This window comes from Emys orbicularis, chromosome 6 (genome assembly GCF_028017835.1).
Source record: "Emys orbicularis isolate rEmyOrb1 chromosome 6, rEmyOrb1.hap1, whole genome shotgun sequence".
NCBI lineage: Eukaryota > Metazoa > Chordata > Testudines > Emydidae > Emys > Emys orbicularis.
Genome location: NC_088688.1, coordinates 45,192,608 through 45,217,070, shown reverse-complemented (window position 1 = coordinate 45,217,070; position 24,463 = coordinate 45,192,608). Strand labels below are relative to the sequence as shown.

The 24,463-nt window shown below is 44.3% G+C and overlaps 1 protein-coding gene across 2 annotated transcripts in view; it reads right to left on the bottom strand.

The window, feature by feature from the left end:
- Positions 1-24,463, bottom strand: part of AP3B1 (adaptor related protein complex 3 subunit beta 1) — a 276,090-nt gene that overhangs the window by 177,318 nt on the left and 74,309 nt on the right. For both annotated transcript variants that reach the window (XM_065406916.1, XM_065406915.1), the window contains exons 6-7: positions 23,333-23,399; positions 2,651-2,833 (exon numbers count right to left, since the gene is read on the bottom strand). In XM_065406916.1, coding sequence (XP_065262988.1) covers positions 2,651-2,833; positions 23,333-23,399 — 250 coding nt within the window. The remainder of the gene's footprint in view (positions 1-2,650; positions 2,834-23,332; positions 23,400-24,463) is intronic.

Below are 24,463 nucleotides of genomic sequence, written 5' to 3'. Positions count from 1 at the left end.
GAGAGAGTAAACACAATGTTATATTTTAGTAAATTTAAGGAAATGCTTTCATTTTAGACTTGAGTTTTTAAATTATTAGACTCTCATGGATAGAGGCAGCACACATCACAGCAGCACCAGAGAGAGAAACTATATTCCATGAGAAAAGGGGCCATCCAACCCATCTTCTCATCTAAGAAGGCAACCTTACAGGATGATGGGAAAGGCAGAGAAACGCATCTCAAGTCTAACTGCTCTTGGGCATGGGGCTCTGCAGGTGGGTCATGAGGCAGAAGAAGAATCAACTGTGGAATGCTGGCTTCCCTCAGGTATGTCCTAATCCTTACCTCTTCTCCCTACCAGCAAAGCAGGCGCAGTCAGGCCTATCAGCCTGCTAAATATGGTTAAAAATTGCTTATCTAAAGATATTAACTAAATAGTGCTGTTTGCAGTTCTACAGTGTATCAGAAGACTTCTTAATAACGGTTATTATATACCATAAGTTAAAAAAAACCTAGGCAGTTGCAATAAACAACATAGTGAAGGATGAGCCTCAAGCTGTACTCTATGTTTTTGTATGTTTATTTCATATTCAAAATCAATGTTATATTTTTCTATGCAATTCTATTCTTCTAAAGCTACTATGTGTGTTTAAACAATTAAAAGGGAAGTAAAACACACTAGGTACCATTAAACTCATATGCAGAAGAATTTTTATTATTATTTGTATTATCATAGCACCTAGAGCCCCAGGCATTGATCAGGACCCATTGTGCATGGTGCTATACAAACACAGAACAAAAAAATAATACCTGCTCCAAAGAGCTTATAATGTCTCTTTCTATACCTTTTGTATATGTCATATTCTGACTATACAGACACATAGGATGAAACATATCTGGGTTAGATGGAAAAGTGTGTTATACACAATAGCATTTCAGCTCCCAATACCTACAAAAGGATCAAATCCTAGCTATAAGTCACGTGTGAGAATCAGGTTGATGGTCTCATCTCTCTCGCTCTTTGTTCAAATCACAAAACCACAAGTTTAAAAGAATTAAATTAAACTAATAAATTAATATTTATGACTGAAATATCTAAGGTGCCTGCATGTGTATATTTAGGTGTATTAGCAGAACTCTGGTAGAAACATTTAGATCTAGACAAATACAATAGAAAATATAGCATAGGCAATATAGGTGGCACGGTGGTCTATCTATATCGGGACGCCTCTGTACAAACACCTGTATATCTTTATAAATTTGAGTTAATTTCATACTATTTTATAGCGCCGGTTTTGAGATACTTTTGTCAGGTACTTTCATCTTCTACTTTATCACTATGAAAATACATAATTTACTAAGCCCACTGGGTACATTCACAGTGATAATGTAGAAGATGAAAGTAACTGACAAAAAGTACCTAACTGTACTCCGCCAATCTCAAAACCAACACTATAAACGAGTACGAAATAAACTCAAATTTATAAAGATGCATACAGTGAAATGTTATTTAAAGTTCTGTAACTCAATGATTTCATACAATAAACTACTATAGTATTACTACTGCCGAACAGCTCTTATTTTAAAAAAATGTTTTCTGATGTTCTTTTCAAAAGTACTTAATTTTATTTAATTATTCTTCAGAAGTAAAGTCCAATTGAAATGGGTGTTATATGCATCACTAATTGCTGGAGCACGTTACTTTTTTGTTTTTAAATAGCAATGAAATATGGACACCCCCTTTTATTAACGCAAGGACAAAAGTAGACAGTTACCAGTATTACAGCAAGAAAAAAAAATAGCATACTAATGGCACTCCAAGTTTACATTTGCATAAAGAGCTTTAGATATCTAAAATTATTGTGCTTAACTAACACCGGTCTTATTTCAAAACATAGGTCTGTAGATAACCCATCAGAATAGTATATACTGTGTCAAAATGTTGATATTGTTCACTGCACTGACATCTACACAAACACAGTTTGAAAAGGCTAAGAGGACTCTCTGCACAAGATAAGGGAAGAACCCTTCAGCAATGAAGGCTATGACAGGCAATAAAAGCTAAACAACGAAGCTCCTAACATAGAAAACCAGTTTTTCAAAATCTAACTCTTAATATCAACATTTCCATAAAGTGTAGAGAGTGAAGCTATTACAATCAGAGTCCCACAGCTGTCAGAAGAGTGCTAAGCTATTGGGAACACCCACCCACTCAGCAACACCCTGAGCACAGAAGGCAGGCACGTGGTTACACAGCTTGGAAGGAAGATTTCTCATGCTACCCAAAAAAAAAAAAAATTAACTGAAGATTTAAAAAAAAAAAAAAAAAAAAAATTTAATTTATTATTAAAAGAAGTCAGTTCTACAACTACACCTCTACCTCGATATAACGCTGTCCTCGGGAGCCAAAAAAATCTTACCGCGTTATAGGTGAAACCGCGTTATATCGAACTTGCTTTGATCCGCCGTAGTGCGCAGCCCCCCCCCCCCCCCTCGGAGCACTGCTTTACCACATTATATCAGAATTCGTGTTATATCGGGTTGCGTTATATCAGGGTAGAGGTGTAGTATCCACTTCATGAAGGTGAAACTATGCATTTTCATGAACAGCAACACAATCTGAAGTATTTATGTTGTCAAGCTGTTGAGAACAAAAGAGACAAACTTACCTCCTTCCAAGGACTCACGAATTGTGTACGTGCATATCGAGTTAGCATGTGGATAATAACAACTTGCCCCCACTCCTCCACATCAACCAACAAATTACACAGCTTTCGATAGTTCTTGTGAATCAGATCTATTCTATCCGGGCACACTTCCTCAAATGCCATCACCACACTCCCAGCCACCAGCTAGAAAACAAAATTGTAAAAACAAGTCAGTGATTCTCTCTATAGATCCATACGTGAGTACTTAGAACTAATATTGGCAATTCTCAGTACTTTAACGCATGTCCATTATGCAAAAAGATAGTAGCCAGAAAAAGAGACTCCCCCTCTACTCACAGAAGTTGAGTCTTATTTTAAAATGGATTCTGAATAATTGCATTAATCAGTATATTTGGCAGAATATGTCCTTTTGTCAAACAAAACAAACTAACTTTCTATTACATATTTAATCTCAACCCTAGCACTGAAGATATAGTGCAAGCAAAACCAGTTGTTTATTTTGAGTTTTTTTTAGGGGGTGGGGTGGTAATTTATGGTTTCACAAAGAATTTATCAGATGCAAGACTAACGTCACATCTGCAAGTTAACGGTAAGTACAAGTACAAAATAGTGTTGTGCACTTATTAACATTCCATGATCAAATTGGAGGAGGAAGTATGGTGATTTCTGACATAATGGAGCCAACACCCTCTCTTGACTGCTAAACAATCACTGCCAGAATCCCTGGGGTTCATAAAATTACTTCTAAAGAGCAAATGTTAAGCCTTTTGAATGTGTTAGATATTTTCAGCAATTTTCTCAGAGGATTTTCTCAGAATCCATCCAGACTCTTCTACAAGTTATTTGCCCCCCTCCCTCCAATTTCAAAGGTGCACAAGTTGAATGTTTATGCCACCAGCACAGTCAGTATATTTTTAGGAACATAGTATAAATATTTTCAGGATGTATACAATAAAAAATTTCCTTGCCATATGATTTTTCCTCCTTCCTTGGTTATGAAAGTAATTTTGCTTTCATGAAAAAACTAAATGAACAGATTCTAGAGACCTATTATCTGCAAACACATGGTTCCTCCTGCGTGGGGTTTCTCAAGTGCTACGGAGGAAAACTTTTGTGGGGAATCCTTGAAATAATGGCAGCAAGTCACTTTATGAAAGACATCAAGCTTCAGAGACAACCAACCTTCAAAGACAAACCAATTGTATTCCATAACACAATTTTTGAAATTTTAAACAAAGGAATTCTAAGCTCCTAATCAAATAAATTTGAAATAACTTTAGTTTGGGACTTTGGACTCCTCTAGTCTACTACTCTTCTACAGAAAGCTATTGGGATAATCACCTTCAATAATAAAAAACAGAACAGCAAACACCCTACAGTATATACTTAAGTTTTGCCTCCAGGAAATCAGTTACACACAGCATAAGCACTTGTCAATATATCAAGAATTACTATTCTTCCTTTCCTAATTGTTTTAAATAAGATTTGCTTTGTGTCAAGGAACATGTTAAGCAAAACATCTAACATGATAAAACTCCTATATGAAGTAACTGATATGTATGCAGTTAGCATGCCTGCAATCCAGCTTTCTGGCAGCAAATAATGTCATTCTATCTGAGCACTGGGGATGTGCATTTCATCTTCTAAAATTTCCCCAATGACTTAAAGTAAGCAATTAAATAGAAATATAGTTTATTTAAATGGCACTTCTTGAGAAATATTAAATACAATGATATTCATATGCTACATTTTTTCCTCTACATTTGGGCTATTAGTATGCACCCAACACTACAACTGAAAGAAAACATTTCAGAATATAGTCTTGATATTATGCTAAACAAGTTTCAAGTCCTGTGGGAATTTTATGAATTACTAATAAGTCTAAACGTGAAGTTGCATTTATTGTCCCAAACCCTGCCCATGTGCTGGTACCTACTGGATACGCAATGCATTCCAGAGAACAAAGAATTTATGATTTGTAAGAACTAAATACAAATGCATTATACTTGCAACAGAAAATAGAACATTATTATATCACATTTAGAAAGGTAATTTTGTGTTTTCAGTATTTTTTAATTTTGTTATATTAATCTTTATTATTGCATAGATGTAATAGACAAGTTAGGTAATTATTCATGTAATTAAACACATTTCTATTTATTTGGTGGTTAGGACTAGATAATAACCTTGTGTTATACTGGTATTAAAACTACTAGGATGTACCTCAGCATATTCAAATATTACGCTTAGTTTGAAAACAGACGGCAACAAAATATTGTAGATTTAGATGTAGTTTACATACAGAGAGGTTTCTTTAAAATGTTGGCCAAAATTTTTAAGAATGGTACCTGAAGTGAAGTTCCTAAATTCATATTTGGGCTCAAAATAAGCAGCTGGATTTGCAGGAAGGCTGATCACCCATCAACTCCTTTGCACTTTACTGAAAGGTGATGTGTTCTGAGAACTCAGGAGTTGCTGGCCACTTTACCTGCATAACTACAGACTCAGTGGTCCATCTGTACATCCACTCTGCATTAGATTCATAGCAGCTTTAATGCACTCAGGGCCTTTTTCAGGATCTAATATAATGGGCATTGGAATTTTACCTTTTTTAAAATAAATAATACTTTTGAAACATGCATTTTTGTTCTATTAGATGCAAAGAAAAATTAAATTAGAACGTTTATCACTCTTATTTTAAATGCATGGAACATATCTATAGTTATCTGGATATATGTCAGCCACTCAACTGTGCGACTATACCAGGGGTGGCCAACCTGAGCCTGAGAAGGAGCCAAAATTTACCAATGTACATTTCCAAAGAGCCACAGTAATATGTCAGCAGCCCCCCCCCATCAGCACCCTGCCTCTGCTCCCAGAGCTTCCTACCCCTCCCAGCCCCGCCAATCAGCGCCTCCCCCTCCCTCCCCGCACCTCCCGATCAGCTGTTTCGTGGCATGCAGGAGGCGGGGGGGGAGGGGCGAGGGCACGGAAGGCTCAGGGGAGGGGGCAGGAAGGGGTGGAGTGGGGGCAGGACCTGTGGCAGAGCCAGGGGTTGAGCAGTGAGCACCCCTGGCACATTGGAAAGTTGGCGCCTGTAGCTCCAGCCCCGGAGTCAGTGCCTATACAAGGAGCCACATATTAACTTCTGAACAGCCGCATGTGGCTCCAGAGCCACAGGTTAGCCACCCCTGGACTATAACAACATAAGAACGGCCATACTGGATCTGACCAAAGGTCCATCCAGCCCAGTATCCTGTCTACCGACAGTGGCTAATGCCAGGTGCCCCAGAGGGAGTGAACCTAACAGGTAATGATCAAGTGATCTCTCTCCTGCCATCCATCTCCACCCTCTTACAAACAGAGGCTAGGGACACCATTCCTTACCCATCCTGGCTAATAGTCATTAATGGACTTAACCTCCATGAATTTATCTAGTTCTCTTTTAAACCCTGTTATAGACCTAGCCTTCACAACCTCCTCAGGTAAGGAGTTCCACAGGTTGACTGTGCACTGTGTGAAGAAGAACTTCCTTTTATTTGTTTTAAACCTGCTGCCCATTAATTTCATTTGGTGGCCCCTAGTTCTTATATTATGGGAACAAGTAAATAACTTTTCCTTATTCACTTTCTCCATACCACTCATGATTTTATATACCTCTATCATATCCCCCCTTAGTCTCCTCTTTTCCAAGCTGAAAAGTCCTAGCCTCTAATCTCTCCTCATATGGGACCTGTTCCAAACCCCTAATCATTTTAGTTGCCCTTTTCTGAACTTTTTCTAATGCCAGTATATCTCTTTTGAGATGAGAAGACCACATCTGTACACAGTATTCAAGATGTGGGCGTACCATGGATTTATATAAGGAGAATAAGATATTCTCTGTCTTATTCGCTATCCCTTTTTTTAATGATCCTTAAAAACATCCTGTTTGCTTTTTTGACTGCTGCTATACACTGTGTGGACGTCTTCGGAGAACTATCCACAATGACTCCAAGATCTCTTTCCTGATATGATGGGGGCTAATGTAGCTACAGCTAATTGTACATTGTGATAGACCCAGGCCAGTTGGGTACAACAAAGTAATAGAAGGCAGATCTAATCCAGTGGCCAGTATGTTTTCTGTTCCCTGACTGACCAGAGCAGGGGCTGCTCCAGGCTAATGAGAACACCTGACTCAAATTAACCTGCAAAGAGTCAGGTGAGGCCATTAAGATTATGTGAACACCTGACTCTAATTAAGGCCCTTGTTGATACTATAAAAGGACTCACTCCAGTCAGGCTGGGGAGAGCCAGGGGAGAGGAAATGCAGCTGAAGGGCTGGTTAATGAAGACACCCTCAAGTCATTGGTAAGGGTGAAGAAGGGAGAAGCAGGAGAGCTGTGGGGAAGTGGCCCAGAGAAATATAGCAACTCTGGCAGTGAAAGTTTGGCTGCCAACAGCTGCTACCTTTAAGGTCCCTGGGCTGGAACCCGGAGTAGAGGGCGGGCCCGGGTTCCCCCCAATCCTCCTGGGAAGGGAAGACAGGCCCCTGTCAGGACAGGAGGCTAAACTGTTTTGGTATGAGGCCGTAGGAGCAACAGAGACTGTGGGAATTCTCTCACCAACCTCCTTGCTGGCTTATGATGAAAAGGGCTCATTAGACAATATCCTTGGCCCTAGAGAGAGAAGGGCTACATGGAGGGTTGCAGTGAGCCTCTGAAGCTAGCATAAACCACCTGGAAGCACGGGACGCACAGGGACTAGGTCGGAGCTCTGCCACAACGTATAGTTGGGGTTATTTTTTCCAATATGCATTACTTTACAGTTATCCACATTAAATTTCATTTGCCATTTTGTTGCCCAATCACTTAGTTTTGTGAGATCTTTTTGAAGTTCTTCACAATCTGCTTTGGTCTCAACTATCTTGAGCAGTTTAGTATCATCTGCAAACTTTGCCACCTCACTGTTTACCCCTTTCTCCAGATCATTTATGAATAAGTTGAATAGGATTGGTCCTAGGACTGATCCTTGGGGAACACCACTAGTTACCCCTCTCCATTTTGAAAATTTACCATTTATTCCTACCCTTTGTTCCCAGCTTTTAACCAGTTCTCAATCCATGAAAGGATCTTCCCTCTTATCCCATAACAACTTAATTTACGTAAGTGCCTTTGGTGAGGGACCTTGTCAAAGGCTTTCTGGAAATCTAAGTACACTATGTCCACTGGATCCTCCTTGTCCACATGTTTGTTGACCCCTTTAAATAACTCTAATAGATTAGTAAGACATGATTTCCCTTTACAGAAACCATGTTGACTTTTGCCCAACAAGTTATGTTCTTCTATGTGTCTGACAATTTTATTCTTTACTATTATTTCAACTAATTTGCCCGATACTGAAATTAGACTTACCGGTCTGTAATTGCCGGGATCACCTCTAGAGCCCTTTTTAAATATTGGCATTACATTAGCTATCTTCCAGTCACTGGGTACAGAAGCCGATTTAAAGGACAGGTTACAAACCATGGTTAATAGTTCCTCAATTTCACATTTGAGTTCTTTCAGAACTCTTGGGTGAATGCCATCTGGTTCCGGTGACTTGTTACTGTTAAGTTTATCAATTAATTCCAAAATCACCTCTAGTGACACTTCAATCTGTGAAAATTCCTCAGATTTGTCACCTACAAAGGACGGCTCAGGTTTGGGAACCTCCCTAACATCCTCATCCGTGAAGACTGAAGCAAAGAATTCATTTAGTTTCTCCGCAGTGACTTTATCGTCTTTAAGCGCTCCTTTTGTATCTCGATCATCCGGAGGCCCCACTGGTAGTTTAGCAGGCTTCTTGCTTCTGATGTACTTAAAAAACATTTCATTACCTTTTGAGTTTTTGGCTAGCTGTTCTTTAAACTCCTTTTTGGCATTTATTAAATTTTTACACTTAATTTGGCAGTGTTTATGCTCCTTTCTATTTACCTCACTAGGATTTGACTTCCACTTTTTAAAAGATGCCTTTTTATCTCTCACTGCTTCTTTTACATGGTTGTTAAGCCACAGTGGCTCTTTTTTAGTTCTTTTACTGTAGTTTTTTAATTTGGGGTATACATTTAAGTTGGGTCTCTATTATGGTGTCTTTGAAAAGTATCCGTGCAGCTTGCAAGGATTTCACTCTAGTCACTGTACCTTTTAATTTCTGTTTAACTAACCTCCTCATTTTTGCATAGTTCCCCTTAACTGTTAAATGTTATTATATTATGGTCACTATTTCCAAGCAGTCCTGTTATAGTTACCTCTTGGACAAGATCCTGCACTCCACTCAGGACTAAATCGAGAATTGTCTTTCCCCTTGTGGGTTCCTCTACCAGCTGCTCTAAGAAGCAGTTATTTTAAAGTATTGAGAAATTTTGTCTCTGCATTTCGTCCTGAGGTGACATGTACCCAGTCAATATGGGGATAATCGAAATCTCCCACTATTATCAAGTTCTTTATTTTGATAGCCTCTCTAATCTCCCTTAACATTTCATCATCACTATCACTGTCCTGGTCAGGTGGTCAATAATAGATCCCTACTGTTATATTCTTATTAGAGCATGGAATTACTATCCATAGAGATTCTATGGAACATGTGGATTCATTTAAGATTTTTACTTCATTTGATTCTACATTTTCTTTCACATATAGTGTCATACTCTAGTCATTCATGTTCCTGATACCTCCATAACAGAGCACAGGACTTTTAGTTTTTTTTGTTTAACAGAGCACAGGACTTTTAGGGGGTTTTTTGGTTTTTTTTTTTAAGCGCCAGAAGAACTTCATTGTGTACCATCAAATGCAAAGAATGTGATGAGGTTGGCAGATACTTTGTTATATTTACAGCTCATGAACCAATTATTTGAGTTGGTTTGCATAGCACTTACTGTAATGTGCATACTACTTTTTAAGAAAATATTAGATTAACTTGATTTTTTTTATATTCTCTCCATTTTCCAAAAGCAAGGTTTTAGTACAAGAGACAAGAATGGAGGATTTAGAACACATTCAAAGTTTAGAGACAGCAAGAGCAAAGAATACCCAAGTTTTCTAACTTTTCCCTAATAAAAGGACCATTCTCTAGTTAGCGCTACCCATTTCCCCTAAAGTATGACCCTCCTGTATATCTAAACAAACATCAGAGGCACAGCTGATAATCTTAGTTTATTAAAGCATCAATATTCTATAAAAACATTTAGAATTAAAACAAAATGATCCACTCAGAATTTAAAACCAAAAAATACTGGCTTCCAAAAATCAGTCAGTTAATTTCCATCTCACTGTGTCAATAGCAGCTTTTATGTATAAGGAGAAAAAATAAATCACTCCCACAAAACTAGCAATGAGCTGGTCAAATTCAAATGCATCTTTCCATTTATGTATTTTTTATATTAAAGCAATAAACATGGTTCATTTGTCTTTCACTGGTTGCCACGTTTTTCTGTGCTGTTGCTATGAACTTCAGCCATTAGCTGCGCTCCAAGGTAAACTACATGAACCATCAACAAAAGTGACACCCAATCTATGGAGTTCATATTTTCTCCAGATTATCTATGCTAGTTGACAAGCTGGTAATGAAAAAAATCACACTAAGCAAATGGTTCCTCTAATAACAATAAATTTTCTATAAAATTATGAAGGGTACAAAACGTTTCCTTGCATCTATTTTGTCATGAATTCTAATTAACGCTGCAAAAACCTGAGAGTGCTGGGTCATCACAAGAAATGCATCGAGGTTTGATTGATAATATGTTGCACTGGCCTATGCCTGCCAAGATATTTCTCTCTCATAATTAATGGCCATCCCACCTGCCCTAATCATACAGCCCAAATGATATTCCCCTTCTTATTTCAATTTTCTGGAGGCATGGAAACTGGGAAAGATCAGTCATTTATCTTCTAATAGCTGGATAATAGATCTATCACAATAAAACATCTGCACAAACTCAGTAATTTTTTCACAATGGTGCAGCTTTCACCAACATTAAATCAATAACTTATGAAAACACTGGCTTACCCACACATGCTGGCACTGAACACTAACATACTTAACAGATATTTACTAAAAAGTAGAGCTAGTCTTTCCATCCTCCTTACTTCCAAAGATACTGCTCTAGTTTAAAAGCTCAAGTATTCTCATCACACAACCATCACCAATTATTAGGATGAATTTTAAAAGTTAAAGATTTGACTTCAAGAGCCAGTGTTTTATACAGTAGTCATGCAGTCTTAAAAAGCAACTCTTAGGCCTGGTCTAAACTATGACTTTAATTCGGATTTAGCAGCGTTAAATCGAATTAACCCTGCACCCGTCCACACAACGAAGCCATTTATTTCGAAATAAAGGGCTCTTAAAATCGATTTCTGTACTCCACCCCGACGAGCGGAGTAGCGCCAAAATCGATATTGTCATTTCGAATTAGGGTTAGTGTGGCCGCAATTCGATGGTATTGGGCTCCGGGAGCTATCCCACAGTGCACCATTGTGACCGCTCTGGACAGCAATCTGAACTCGGATGCACTGGCCAGGTAGACAGGAAAAGCCCCGCGAACATTAGAATTTTATTTCCTGTTTGCCCAGCGTGGAGAGCACAGGTGACCACAGATAGCTCATCAGCACAGGTAACCATGCAGGCCGATAATTGAAAAAGAGCACCAGCATGGACCGTACGGGAGGTACTGGATCTGATCGCTATATGGGGAGAGGATTCAGTGCTAGCAGAACTTCGTTCAAAAAGACGAAATGCCAAAACTTTTGAAAAAATCTCCAAGGGCATGATGGAGAGAGGCCACAATAGGGACTCAGATCAGTGCCGCGTGAAAGTCAAGGAGCTCAGACAAGCCTATCAAAAAACAAAGGAGGCAAACCGTCGCTCCGGGTCAGAGCTGCGGACATGCCACTTCTACGCCGAGCTGCATGCAGTTCTGGGGGGGCCGCCACCACTACCCCACCTCTGACCATGGATTCCGAGGCGGGGATAATCTCATCAGCTACACCTGAGGATTCTGCGGACGGGGAAGAGGAGGGGGAGGAGGACGAGCTTGCGGAGAGCACCCAGCACTCCGTTCTCCCCAACAGCCAGGATCTTTTTCTCAGCCTGACTGAAGTACCCTCCCAACCCAGTATCCAAGACCATGACTCCATGGAAGGGACCTCAGGTGAGTTTACCTTTTAAAATATAAAACTTGTTTTAAAAGCAAGCGTTTTTTAATGATTACTTTGCCCTGAGGACTTAGGATGCATTCGCGGCCAGTACAGCTACTGGAAAAGTCTGTTAACGTGTCTGGGGATGGAGCGGAAATTCTCCAGGGACATCTCCATGAAGCTCTCCTGGAGGTACTCCAAAAGCCTTGCCACAAGGTTTCTGGGCAGTGCAGCCTTATTCCGTCCTCCATGGTAGGACACTTGACCACGCCATGCTTGCAGCAAGTAATCTGGTATCATTGCATGACAAAGCCTGGCAGCGTATGGTCCCGGTGTTTGCTGGCCTTCAAGCAACATCCGTTCTTTATCTCGCTGTGTAATCCTCAGGAGAGTGATATCGCTCATGGTAACCTGGTTGAAATACGGGAATTTAATTAAGGGGACAGAGGTGGCCGTTCCTACTGGGCTGTTTGCCTGTGGCTGAAAAGAAATCCTTCCCTGCAGTTAGCCAAGCGCAGGGGGGGAGGGGGAATTGGCCCAGAGCTTTTCGCGTTTGGCTAGCAGGGATCTTCCCTGATACCAGCCACGCGGTGGGGGGAGGGATAAAGCGATCATCCAGAGAATTGGATGGGGGGGGTTAGTTTGTTTTCTGCTGCTGAAGGTTAACAGGAAAACCGCAGCACTCAACGGGCTTTGCTTGGTATGTGGGAAAGGAGGGCGCAGAAGCCGAAAGACAATGGCTTACCATGGCCGCATACAAGCCGAATTCTGTTGCCCGGACCTGCGTCTGTGATCCCTAGCAGCAAAGCCACAGGCACTCAATATTAAGAGGCAAAATGCGACCTTGCACAGAAATCGCATGTGCTATGTAATGTGAATAGTGTTGGTCACCGTGAAAGAGTATAAGCATTGTTCTGCAAAACGTATCTTTTTAAAAAACTCTCCTTTTTTCCCCTCCCTCCAGCAGCTGCAAATTTTTCAAGCCTCCCTTCTCCGTCCCGAAGGCTATCCAGATAAGGCGTCGGAAAAAAGAAGATGCGAGACGAGATGTTCGCAGAAATCATGGAATCCACCCGCAGTGAAAGACCTCATCTGAATGAGTGGAAGGACACGGTTTCAAAGTATAGGAAAGAAGCCAGTGAACGTGAGGACAGGAGGGACGCTCGAGATGAGAGGTGGCGGCAGGAAGATCAGAGGAGGCAGGATGCAACGCTGGGGCTGCTGCGTGAGCAAACAGACATGCTCGGGCGTCTGGTGGAGCTTCAGGAACGGCAGCAGGATAACAGAGTGCCGCTACAGCCCCTGTATAACCCCCTTGCCCCCTCACCATGTTCCATAGCCTCCTCACCCAGACGTGTAAGAACGCGGGGGGGAGGCTCCGTACACCCTCCCATTCCACCCCAGTGGACAGCCCAAGCAAAAGGCTGTCATTTTTTTAACCTTTTTTTAGTGGCCTTTTCCTTCCCACCGATCCTCCTCCCAAACCCCACCCGGATTCTCTCCCTCTTTTTATAATCAATTAATAAAGAATAAATGATTTTTAAACGATAGTGACTTTATTTCCTTTGAAAGCAAGCTGGGGGAAGGGGGAGGGTGAGTTCCTTACAGAGAATGAGTCAATAAAGGGGGCGGGTTTTTATGAAGGAGAAACAAACAAATTTCACACTGTAGCCTGGCCAGTCATGAAACTGGTTTTCAAAGCTTCTCTGATGCACAGCGCTTCCTGGTGTGCTCTTCTAATCGCCCTGGTGTCTGGCTGCGCGTAATCATCAGCCAGGCGATTTGCCTCAGCCTCCCACCCCGCCATAAAGATCTCCCCCTTTCTTTCAGAGATTGTGGAGCACACAGCAAGCAGAAATAACAATGGGGATATTGGTTTGGCTTAGGTCTGAGCGAGTCAGTAACGATCGCCAGCGACCTTTTAAACGGCCAAATGCACATTCTCCCACCATTCTGCACTTGCTCAGCCTGTAGTTGAACAGCTCCTGACTCCTGTCCAGGCTGCCTGTGTATGGCTTCATGAGCCATGGCATTAAGGGGTAGGCTGGGTCCCCAAGAATAACTATTGGCATTTCAACATCCCCAACGGTTATTTTCTGGTCCGGGAAGTAAGTCCCTTGCTGCAGCCATTTGAACAGATTAGTGTTCCTGAAGACGCGAGCGTCATGAACCCTTCCCGGCCAGCCCACATTGATGTTGGTGAAACGTCCCTTGTGATCCACAAGTGCTTGCAGCACCATTGAAAAGTACCCCTTGCGGTTTATGTACTGGGTACCCTGGTGCTCCGGTGCCAAGATAGGGATATGGGTTCCATCTATCGCCCCACCACAGTTAGGGATTCCCATTGCAGCAAAGCCATCCACTATGACCTGCACATTTCCCAGAGTCACTACCTTTCGTAGCAGCACCTCAGTGATTGCTTTGGCTACTTGCATCACAGCAGCCTCCACAGTAGATTTGCCCACTCCAAATTGATTCCCGACTGACCAGTAGCTGTCTGGCGTTGCAAGCTTCCACAGGGCTATCGCCACTCGCTTCTCAACTGTGAGGGCTGCTCTCATCTTGGTATTCTGGAGCTTCAGGGCAGGGGACAGCAAGTCACAAAGTTCCATGAAAGTGCCCTTACGCATGCGAAAGTTTCGCAGCCACTGGGAATCGTCCCACACCTGCAACACTATGCGGTCCCACCAGTCTGTGCTTGTTTCCCGGGCCCAGAATCGGCGTTCCACGGATAGAACCTGCTCCATTAACAACATGATCTCCAAAGCACCGGGGCCCGCGGTTTGAGAGAATTCTGTGTCCATGTCCATGTCCTCATCACGCTTGTCGCTGCGCTGCCGTCGCCGCCTCCTCCTCGCCTCGTTTTTCTGGTCCTGGCTCAGCATAAACTGCACGAGAACGCGCGAGGTGTTTACAATGTTCATGACTGCTGTCTTGAGCTGAGCGGGCTCCATGCTTGCCGAGGTATCAAGTCTGCAGTGTTCACCCAGGAAAAAAGGCGTGAAATGGTTGTCTTCCGTTGCTTTCATGGAGGGAGGGGTGAGGCTGTACCCAGAACCACCTGCGACAATGTTTTTTGCCCCATCAGGCACTGGGATCTCAACCCAGAATTCCAATGGGCGGGGGAGACTGCAGGAACTATGGGATAGCTATGGGATAGCTACCCACAGTGCAACGCTCCGGAAATCAGGTACATGGACGCACACCGCCGAATTAATGTGCTTAGAGTGGCCGCATACATTCGACTTTATACAATCTGTTTCCAAAATTCGAATTATATAAATTCGGATTAATCCCGTAGTGTAGACATACCCCTAGTGTTCACTTGTATAAGAAACAATTATGGTAGTTCAGTGTTTTACTTTTTCAAAAAGTCAGTTTTAGGAGTAAATCTTCATGCCACAAGAAAGCAGTAATGTTTGTAAACATTCAGAGTAGGCTAGTGCTAGCTGAACAGTCTTATTATTAGGGCAAAAAGATTATTATACTCTGTAGGAGCAAGTCACTGGGAAATATTTTAAGTCCTAAAAAGATGAGTTACAAAATTGAGGGCCTGATACTTCTCTGCGCTAGATTTACCCTGAGGGTAAATAACTTCAATGGAGTTGCTCTCATTTACTCCACCATAGCCAAAACGAGAATCTGTCTTCAGTAGTGCCTTCCCTGACTTCTCGTATACAGGGAGTGCCTGAAAGTCATGAGCATACACGCACAGATAATTAATACATTTCAGAAACATGTAATCAGCTATTTAACCAGGCACCTTAGACCATTTTTTGGCAGAGTAGGCATGTCTCTCTCAAATTATGAATTTCATTTTGAAATGTGAACACCACTTTTGATAGTAACCTTCACTGTGACCTTCAGTTTGTATTGTAACCCCTATTTTGGCTTGAGAGATCCTGTTTGTGTTGAAAAACAGCCTAGTTCTGACAAGGCCAGTCTATTCTAGACACTTTCCTGCTCATGTTGGGGGTGTGGAACACTTCAGAGAGGATTAACAATGAGAAAGTTAACATTGTTAACTGACTGTCCCCTACTGGAACAATAAGGCCACTGACATTAAAAGACACTCAACAAGCCTGACCGGAGGAGTGGGAGAAGACTGGAACCTTTAATTCCCCCCAGCCTCAGCTGTTTAAAAGACTGTTTAAAAGGTGGGTGCTTCTCTAAGCAAGGGCAGACCACAAATCTGAGGAATTTCCACATGCAAAACCAGTCTTAAGAGAGAGAAGGCAAGAAGTGCTGCCTAGCCTAAGAACACTGACGAAAGCCAGTACTCACAGATGAGGTGCACTTCATTAAGAGTAAAGTGTCTATGATTAAAAAGTTCCTTTGCTAAGCTTACTGCATATTCCTTGCTTTCCAGTCACATTATCCTGAAGGATTTAACTAAAAACCAGAGCTCCCACTGCCAGGTAGACTCTGGGGAAATATCTAAACAACTGAGGGATCAGGAAGGCTGAAGTACTAGTTTCAGGGTCTAAGGCAGCCAGAGTATGGGGTTCCACTACCCAAGAAAGGTGTCAGACACAGGGTCTGCACTGGACAGTGTGCCTGAGACCCAAAGTTATGAACAGTGACCAGTCACTACCCAGATTGTGGGGGTGGGGGAGAAGGGCACCTTAGAAGCACATGGGGCCCAGGATTTGGGTCCATTTACAACAGACTGGTGACTATCCAAAAGGGAGGACTGGGCCAGGACATAACACTATACTCTGTCCTAAAATCCCTCTCCATCAGGATTAAGTAGGGTTTCTCAAAAGTGAAGTGAAGTATCACAACCCCAAAGCAGGTCACCTGGAAAACAGTCAATGGGTTGTAGCAAAATGGCAGCCATTAGAACATAGCAAGCTAAGAAATATGAATATGAAGGCTCCCCCCTACTAACCTACCTGAGGTTAGCATCCCCATCTACATTCCACCTTACACTTTATTTGGAGAGTGGATTTAATACTCCATTCTTTTTGGGAAAAAATGGTTACTCACCGTTTTGTAACTGTTGTTCTTTGAGATGTGTTGCTCATATCTATTCCAGTTAGGTGTGTGAGAAGTTGGAAAACTTTTCCCTAGCAGCTACCCGTTGGGCCGGCTGTGGAGCCCCCTGGAGTGGCGCCGATATGGCGCTCTATATAAGACCCTGCCGGCCCAACCCCCCTTCAGTTCCTTCTTGCTGGCTACTCCGACAGAGGGGAAGGTGGGGGGGGGAATGGAATAGATATGAGCAACACAACTCGAAGAACAACAGTTACAAAAAGGTGAGTAACCATTTTTTCTTCGAGTGCTTGCTCATATCAATTCCAGTTAGGTGACTCCCAAGCCTTACCTCGGAGGTGGGGTCGGAGTCAAGGTAGTGCAGACTGAAGAATAGCCCTGCCGAAGGCCACGTCATCGCAGGATTGCTGGACTATGGCATAGTGCGACGTGAAGGTATGCACTGAGGCCCATGTGGCAGCCCTGCAGATGTCCTGAAGAGGGACATTTGCCAGAAAGGCTATAGACGATGCCTGAGCCCTTGTAGAATGAGCCATAACAGCAGGCGGAGGGACTTTCGCCAGATTGTAGCAGGTAATCCATATGCGGTAATCCATGAAGATATCCGCTGAGCAGAGACCAGAGCGCCCTTTATCCATTCCGTGATGGCGACAAACAGCTGGGTCGTCTTATGGAATGACCTTGTGCCGTCTACATAATAGGCGAGGTCTAACGTCCAATGAATGAAGATGCTGCTCCCGAAGGTTGGCATGCAGTTTAGGGTAGAAAACCGGCAGGAAAATGTCCTGGCTTACATGGAAACAAGATACCACTTTCAGCAGGAAGGCTGGGTGAGGCCTCAGCTGAATTTTATCCTTGTGGAAGATGGTATAAGGTGGTTCACATGTGAGAGCTCGTAGCTCAGAAACCCAGCATGCCAAAGTAATGGCCACTAGGAAGGTGACCTTCCAGGAAAGGTAGAGGAGTGAACAGGAAGCCAGTGGCTCAAAAGGAGGACCCATCAGACAGGAAAGAACCAAGTTCAGGTCCCAGGCCAGCACGGGAAGTTTCGTTGGGGGATGGATCTTTTCCAAACCTTTCAGGAAGCGCCGCACGACCAGGTGCGCAAACACTGAGTGTCCCACCGTTCCCGGATGGAATGCTGAAATGGCCACGAGGTGAACCTTGAGGGAACCGAAGGCGAGATGTTGATCTTTCAAGTGCATTAAGTAGTCCAGGATGCAGGGTATCAGAGCTTGGAGCGGGGATACCTGCCGCTGGGCGCACCAGGTGGAAAACCTTTTCCATTTAGCTTCGTAAGTGAGTCTGGTAGAGGGTTTACGGCTTTCCAGGAGTACGCGCCGTACCGAGTCCAAGCAGGCGCGCTCAGCCTGGTTTAGCTACGGATCCTCCAGGCCGTAAGATGGAGCGACTGAAGATCCGGGTGTAGGAGACGACCATGGTTCTGCGAGATGAGGTCGGGACTGAGAGGAAGACGTTGAGGCGCCCATATTGATAGATCCAACAGGGTGGGATACCAGCACGGGCGGGCCCAGGCAGGGGCCACCAGTATCACATCCGCCTTGTCCCTGAGGGCCTTGAGAAGTACTTTGTGGATCAGTGGAAATGGCGGAAAAGCGTTAAGTAGCTGGCCCAACCACGAGATCAGGAAAGCGTCCACGATCTAGCCCGGACTGTGACCCCTGAAGGAGCAGAAGGCTGGGCACTTCCTGTTGGTCCACGAAGTGAACAGGTCGATACAGGAAAACCCCCAGGTGCGGAAGATCGAGTAGATGACATCTGGGCGAATCGACCATTCGTGCGTGAAGAAGCGTCTGCTCAAGCTGTCCACCAGCACGTTCTGAACACCCGGGAGGTACGAAGCTTGGAGAGTGATGGAGTGGGCTAAACAGAATTCCCACAGAAGAAGGGCTTTGTGGCAGAGTGTGCTTGTTTGTTCAGATAAAACATGGTCATGGTGTTGTCTGTCAGAACTTCTACGCAACGGTCTCGTACGTGGGGAAGGAACGCTTGACATGCAAGGCGGATCGCCCTGAGTTCCTTGATATTGATATGGAGAGTTAGCTCATTCTGCTGCCACAGATCCTGAGTTGTCAGGTCTTTGAGGTGAGGCCCCCATCCCAACACGGATGCGTCCGTGACCAGAGTCAGGGTGGGTTGGGGAGGATGAAACGGGACCCCAGCACCTACCGTTTGAGGGTCCAGCCACCAATGCAGGGAGTCGAGCATGGGGCTCAGGACCGTAAGCACCATATCTAGGTTGTCGCGGCCCGGTCAATATACAGACGCCAACCACGTCTGTAGGGGTTTGAGACGTAGTCTGGTGTGTTGCACTACGTAGGTGCAGGACGCCATGTGACCCAGCAGCTTGAGACACTGCCTCGCTGTGGTGGTGGGGAACCTGCAGAGGTTGGTGAGTATGTTTGTTAGAGCTAGATGCCAGGCCTCTGGGAGGAAAGCCTGAGCTTGGGTCGCGTCTAAGACTGCTCCGATAAACTCTATCGTCTGTGTCGGTGAGATACGGACTTGCTGGCGTTCAGCATGATGCCCAAGCGATTGAACGTGTCCATGACCAACCGCACCTGAGACTGGACTTGCTGGCAAGATCGACTCCGAATAAGCCAGTCGTCGAGGTACGGGAACACGTGAACGTGATGATGGTGAAGAAAAGCTGCCACGAGCGCCATGCACTTGGTGAAGACGCGAGGGGCTGTGCACAAGCAGAACGGGAGGGCTGTGAACTGGTAGTGCATCTTGTGCACCACAAACCAGAGAAAATGTCTGTGGGATGGGGTGATTGAGATGTGAAAGTAGGTGTCTTTCATATCAAGGGCGGCATACCAGTCTCCCGGGTCCAGGGAGGGGATGATCATGGCCAAGGAGACCATGTGGAACTTCAGGTTGATGATGTGTTTGTTGAGCTCCCTGAGGTCCAGAATGGGCCTTAAGCCTCCTTTTGCCTTGGGAACGAGGAAGTAGCGCGAGTAGAAACCCCTGCCCCTGAGCTCTTGAGGCACTTCCTCCACTGCTCCTAGGGCAAGGAGTGTCTGTACCTCCTGGATGAAAAGTTGCTCATGAGAGGGGTCCCTGAAGAGGGATGGGAAGGAGGGTGGGGGGAGGGGGTAGACCGGAAGTGGATAGAATATCCCGCCTCTATTGTGCGAAGGACCCAATGGTCCGATGTAATAAGGGACCAGGCACGGTAGAAACTGGATAGATGGTTCAGGAAGGGATAGCTGGCCAGGTTTTGCACTGGTAGTCCGTCCTCCAGCGCACCTTCAAAATGGGCACTTAGGGCCCGGGGGGGCTTGGATTGGCCCTGGCTCTGTCCCAAAGGAGGGTGTGATGGTCTACGCCGTGGGTACCTGCTTCTCCTACGGGAGAAGTCCTGCCTAGGTCTGGCCAGGAAGGGGCAGTGTTGCGGGGGCTGAGGCTTAAACGGCTTTCTTTGAGTTGCCGGGGTATGCATGCCCAAGGATTTTATGGTGTTCCTTGTGTCTTTCAGGATATGCAGGCGAGAGTCAGTTTGCTCAGTGAACAGGCCCTGGCCATCAAACGGAAGATCCTGAATGGTGTGTTGCACTTCAGATGGGAGGCCGGATGACTGGAGCCATGCGTTCCGACGCATGGCGATGCCGGAGGCCAAAGTGCGAGCTGCCGCGTCCGCAGCGTCAAGGGAGCCCTGGAGGGAGGTTCGGGCTACCAGCTTTCCCTCCTCGGCAATGGCCCCCCATTCCATGCGGGACTCAGATGGGAGGAGTTCCTGGAACTTAAGGATCGCAGACCATGAATTATAACTGTATCTGCTGAGAATCGCAAGCTGGTTCGCGATTCGAAGTGAGAAGCCCCCCGTAGAATTTTCCTGCCAAAGAGGTCCATGCGTTTCGGCTCCATTGATTCTGGGGCGGGCCCCTGTTGGCCCTGTCTCTCCTTTTCATTAACTGCATCCACCACGAGAGAACATGGGGTGGGGTGAGTGAAAAGGTATTCATATCCCTTGTGGGAACAAAATACTTTCTCTCCACCCCCTTGGCTGTATGGGGGATGGACCGGTGCCGCGACGATGATTGGTGCTGCGATGGGGACCAGGGTCGGGTCGAAGATCTGCGACAGGCCTGAGAGAAGTGCCGCGATGACAAGCAGTGCCACGCAGGGGATCGGTGCGCAGATCGGTGCCACTCCAAACGGTGCCGCGGGGTCGCCGAACACGATCTGGACCTCGAGCGGGACCATGACCTGGCGGCCGACGACGACCTTGAGCGTGAATGTCTCAGAGGGTCGGGGCTGCGAGACCAGCGCTGCAAATCTAACCGGAGTCGTGAGTCGAACCGGTGCGGTGCCAGGACTCCGAACGACGCCCGGACTCGGGGCGGCGTAGGGAAGCCGGTCTGGGAATGGGTGGCCCGAACATCGCCGGTTTACCCCTCGACGGTACTGGGAGTCGTGCCGGGAGCGGCGCCGGGATGGGGGATACCGGTGCTGTCATCTCAATAAGCCCTCTAGCGGCCTCGAAGGTGTCCGGGGTGGAGGGCAACGTAGCTTCCTCCACTTGAAGAGGCCCCTGTGGCGCGGGACTAGTATGAGCAGATGGAGGTCTCACGGTTTTGTCAGGCTTTGGGGCCTGGTCAGAGCTGGCTCGGTCGGGGCCGCGGTGACTGCCTCAGGCCTTTTGGAATGTCCTTCCACGGCTTGTTTCTTACGAGTGACCGGGGAGTGGGAGCGGTGCCGAAGTAGACGTCTTTGGGGCCCAGGAAGATCGTCGGTCCCGAGGAGTGTGAGGGTCCTTGAGCGGTGCTGTGGATGGCACCACTGGGGAAGCACTGCACACCGAGGAGCTCGGGCCCACATCTTGAGGGACGCAGTGCAGACTCCATGAGAAGTTGCTTGAGGTGGATTTCCCTCTCTTTCCTCGTGCGGGGCTTGAATGCTTTACAGATTTTGCACCTGTCCGCCTGATGAGTCTCCCCCAGACACCTAAGGCAGGAGTCATGGGGGTTGCCCGTAGGCATGGCCTTGCTGCAAGAACTGCAGGGTTTGAAGCCCTGGGACGGCATGCCCCAGAGCCCCGCAGGGCACTCGTTGAAGGGGAAAACCCCCCCAACCGCTATACTACACTTAACATTAAGATAACTACTAACGATTAACTAACAAAGGGAACTATTTACAACGATAAAAGAATGCTAGGGAGTAGTGGAGCACTTGCTAGCAAGAGGCCACTGTTCCAACAACCGTCATGGGCGGTAAGAAGGAACTGAAGGGGGGTCGGGCCGGTAGGGTCTTATATAGAGCGCCATATTGGCGCCACTCCAGGGGGCTCCACAGCCGGCCCGACGGGTAGCTGCTAGGGAAAAGCTTTCCTACTTCCATGCACGCGGCGCACACGCACACCTAACTGGAATTGATATGAGCAAGCACTCAAAGAAGAACAACAGGATAGCCCTGCCTGCAGACAATGGGTGCATGTCTAGTTGGTGAGCAGCCAGTTTTCTGATGAAGAACAGTTCAACAATTTTTCGAGACGACTACTTTTTCTAGACATCTGTACAAGCAAAACAACTGGAAGGGGTCTAAACATTAATGAGGACTTATTTATATGGTAAAATTATGAAAATCTGTTTTGATTTGAGAGAGTGTACTTTTGAAAATAAAGTGGTAGAAAGCTCATACGCTAAGTTAGTTTTCTTGAGAATGCTTTCACAGCTAACTGAGGTCCCAAACCAATAAAGCATTTTTGCACATGCTTAACTTTAAGCAGGCATGCAGTCCCACAAAAGTCAATGGCTCTACTCAGATGCTTATCTTCAAGTACACACTTACATGTTTTCCTAAATCAGGGCCTTAGATACATGGTGCAACACACTGCTCTAAATCCAGGCAATACCTAAGTTGCTGAATATTCAGCAAGTGCTTAAATGATATCCTGAATCAGGGCCACAATTTGCAAGAGACTGACTCCCTTCAATGGGGTTTCTAACATGCATGTTCAGGACATTCTGGTGGTGTCTAGCCAAATAGTTCCAGACTATTTTATTTACACATGTCTGTGCTTCTCCTGCCTCTCTTCCCCGCGGTCCCACATGACAACAGTGCTTTGGAGTCCTAAAGAGTAAATTTCCATGTTTTGTTTTATAACTTTTTCAATATTATTCTTTTTAAAAAGAAACCCTGTGGCAATATTAAACCAAAGCTCTTATGAACATTAAGGTGGTATGATGAAGCACGCAAAAGCCAGAAAATGCCAAAGTTAAAACTTCACGTCAAACTCCTTTCTGCCACCTTGTGTGTAAACATAACAATGCAGACTTTAAGAATATGATCACATTTCTCAAATACAATGTAATTACACATAAAAGAACATTAAGGTTGCAAATTCAAGCATCTGTAAGCTAGGAAATGCTAGAATTAAGATTGACAGCTATGTTGTATAGTTCAAATTTAATGGTACATAATGACAATCATTAAGTAGATTTGCAGCTGAAAGAGCGTGACCAGTACAATTATACACTTAAAAATTACACTAATTTGTGTTACTTACTGTACTTTTATCTTTCAGAAGCTTTTCTATCACTTCAATTAACATTTCCTTTTGCTCTGGGTCAAGACTAAAAAACAAAAACAAAGCAAAGGATAGGTTTTTTTCATTTTTAAAATATATTACTTTAACATTTTATGGTCAGGTTTATGCTTGAAACAAAGATAGGCTAGGCAGTGAGGAGGGGAAGGAAACAAACAAGGGAAAAGTGAAATTATTTTCAAACCAAACACATGGTATTGTGGGGAAGGAGAAGGATGCAGAGGAGAGTGTGAAACATAAAATGGCAAAAAATAGTTCACAATTTCTGTTCCAGTATTCAGACAGTTTATTATTCTGGAACTAAGCAGGCATCCCTAACTCAAAAAAAAACACAAAACACACAAACATTCAGAACTGGGTCAGAGGATTTGGAGGGTTAGTTTTCTGTTTAATAAAAATAACTTTTCTAACCCCCTTTATCAGTAAAGATCAGAATTTTGAAAACTGCTTGTTCCATTAGCCTGACCAGTAACAGGTTGGAGTCCTGGAATCTAGTTTTTAAAAAAAGCTATTCAAAAGAGCATTACATTGAGTTGCTATGGGAATTACTGGGAAATACAGACTTCAAGCTCAAAGTTCTATATTAATAGGTTTAGGGAAGATACAGGCTGTATTTCAGAGAAGGAAAATATGAACATGAGTTATGATGCCATGTATATGCACACCTCTGAGATTTACTGCAGCCTTAAATTGTTAAGATAGGAGAACACAAGCAAGCATGTCAGCTTCAACTGTCCACTTCCCAAGGGAAAAGACATTGAAAGAAGGCACCGTCATACATTTTGGAAAGTAATTACTTGAATATCTGAAAACCCTTTCAAAGTGATCCATATCTTTCATCTTCAAGACTCAGGGGCAAAACTCTCATGGACTGAGTTGACAGAATGGAATAAACAAGATAAGAACACTTATGGACTAAACAAAAACTGTGATCCTTATCAAATAGCAAATAAAAGGTTTTACTACGGAGACTGAAGACAATTTCAGGTTCTTTAAAGCTGACATTATATGGCAGAGATAAGCAGAAATTAACTAGAGCACAGGAATTAAATGCTGACAAATTAGATTTTTGTCTGTTCTCAGTACCTTTCC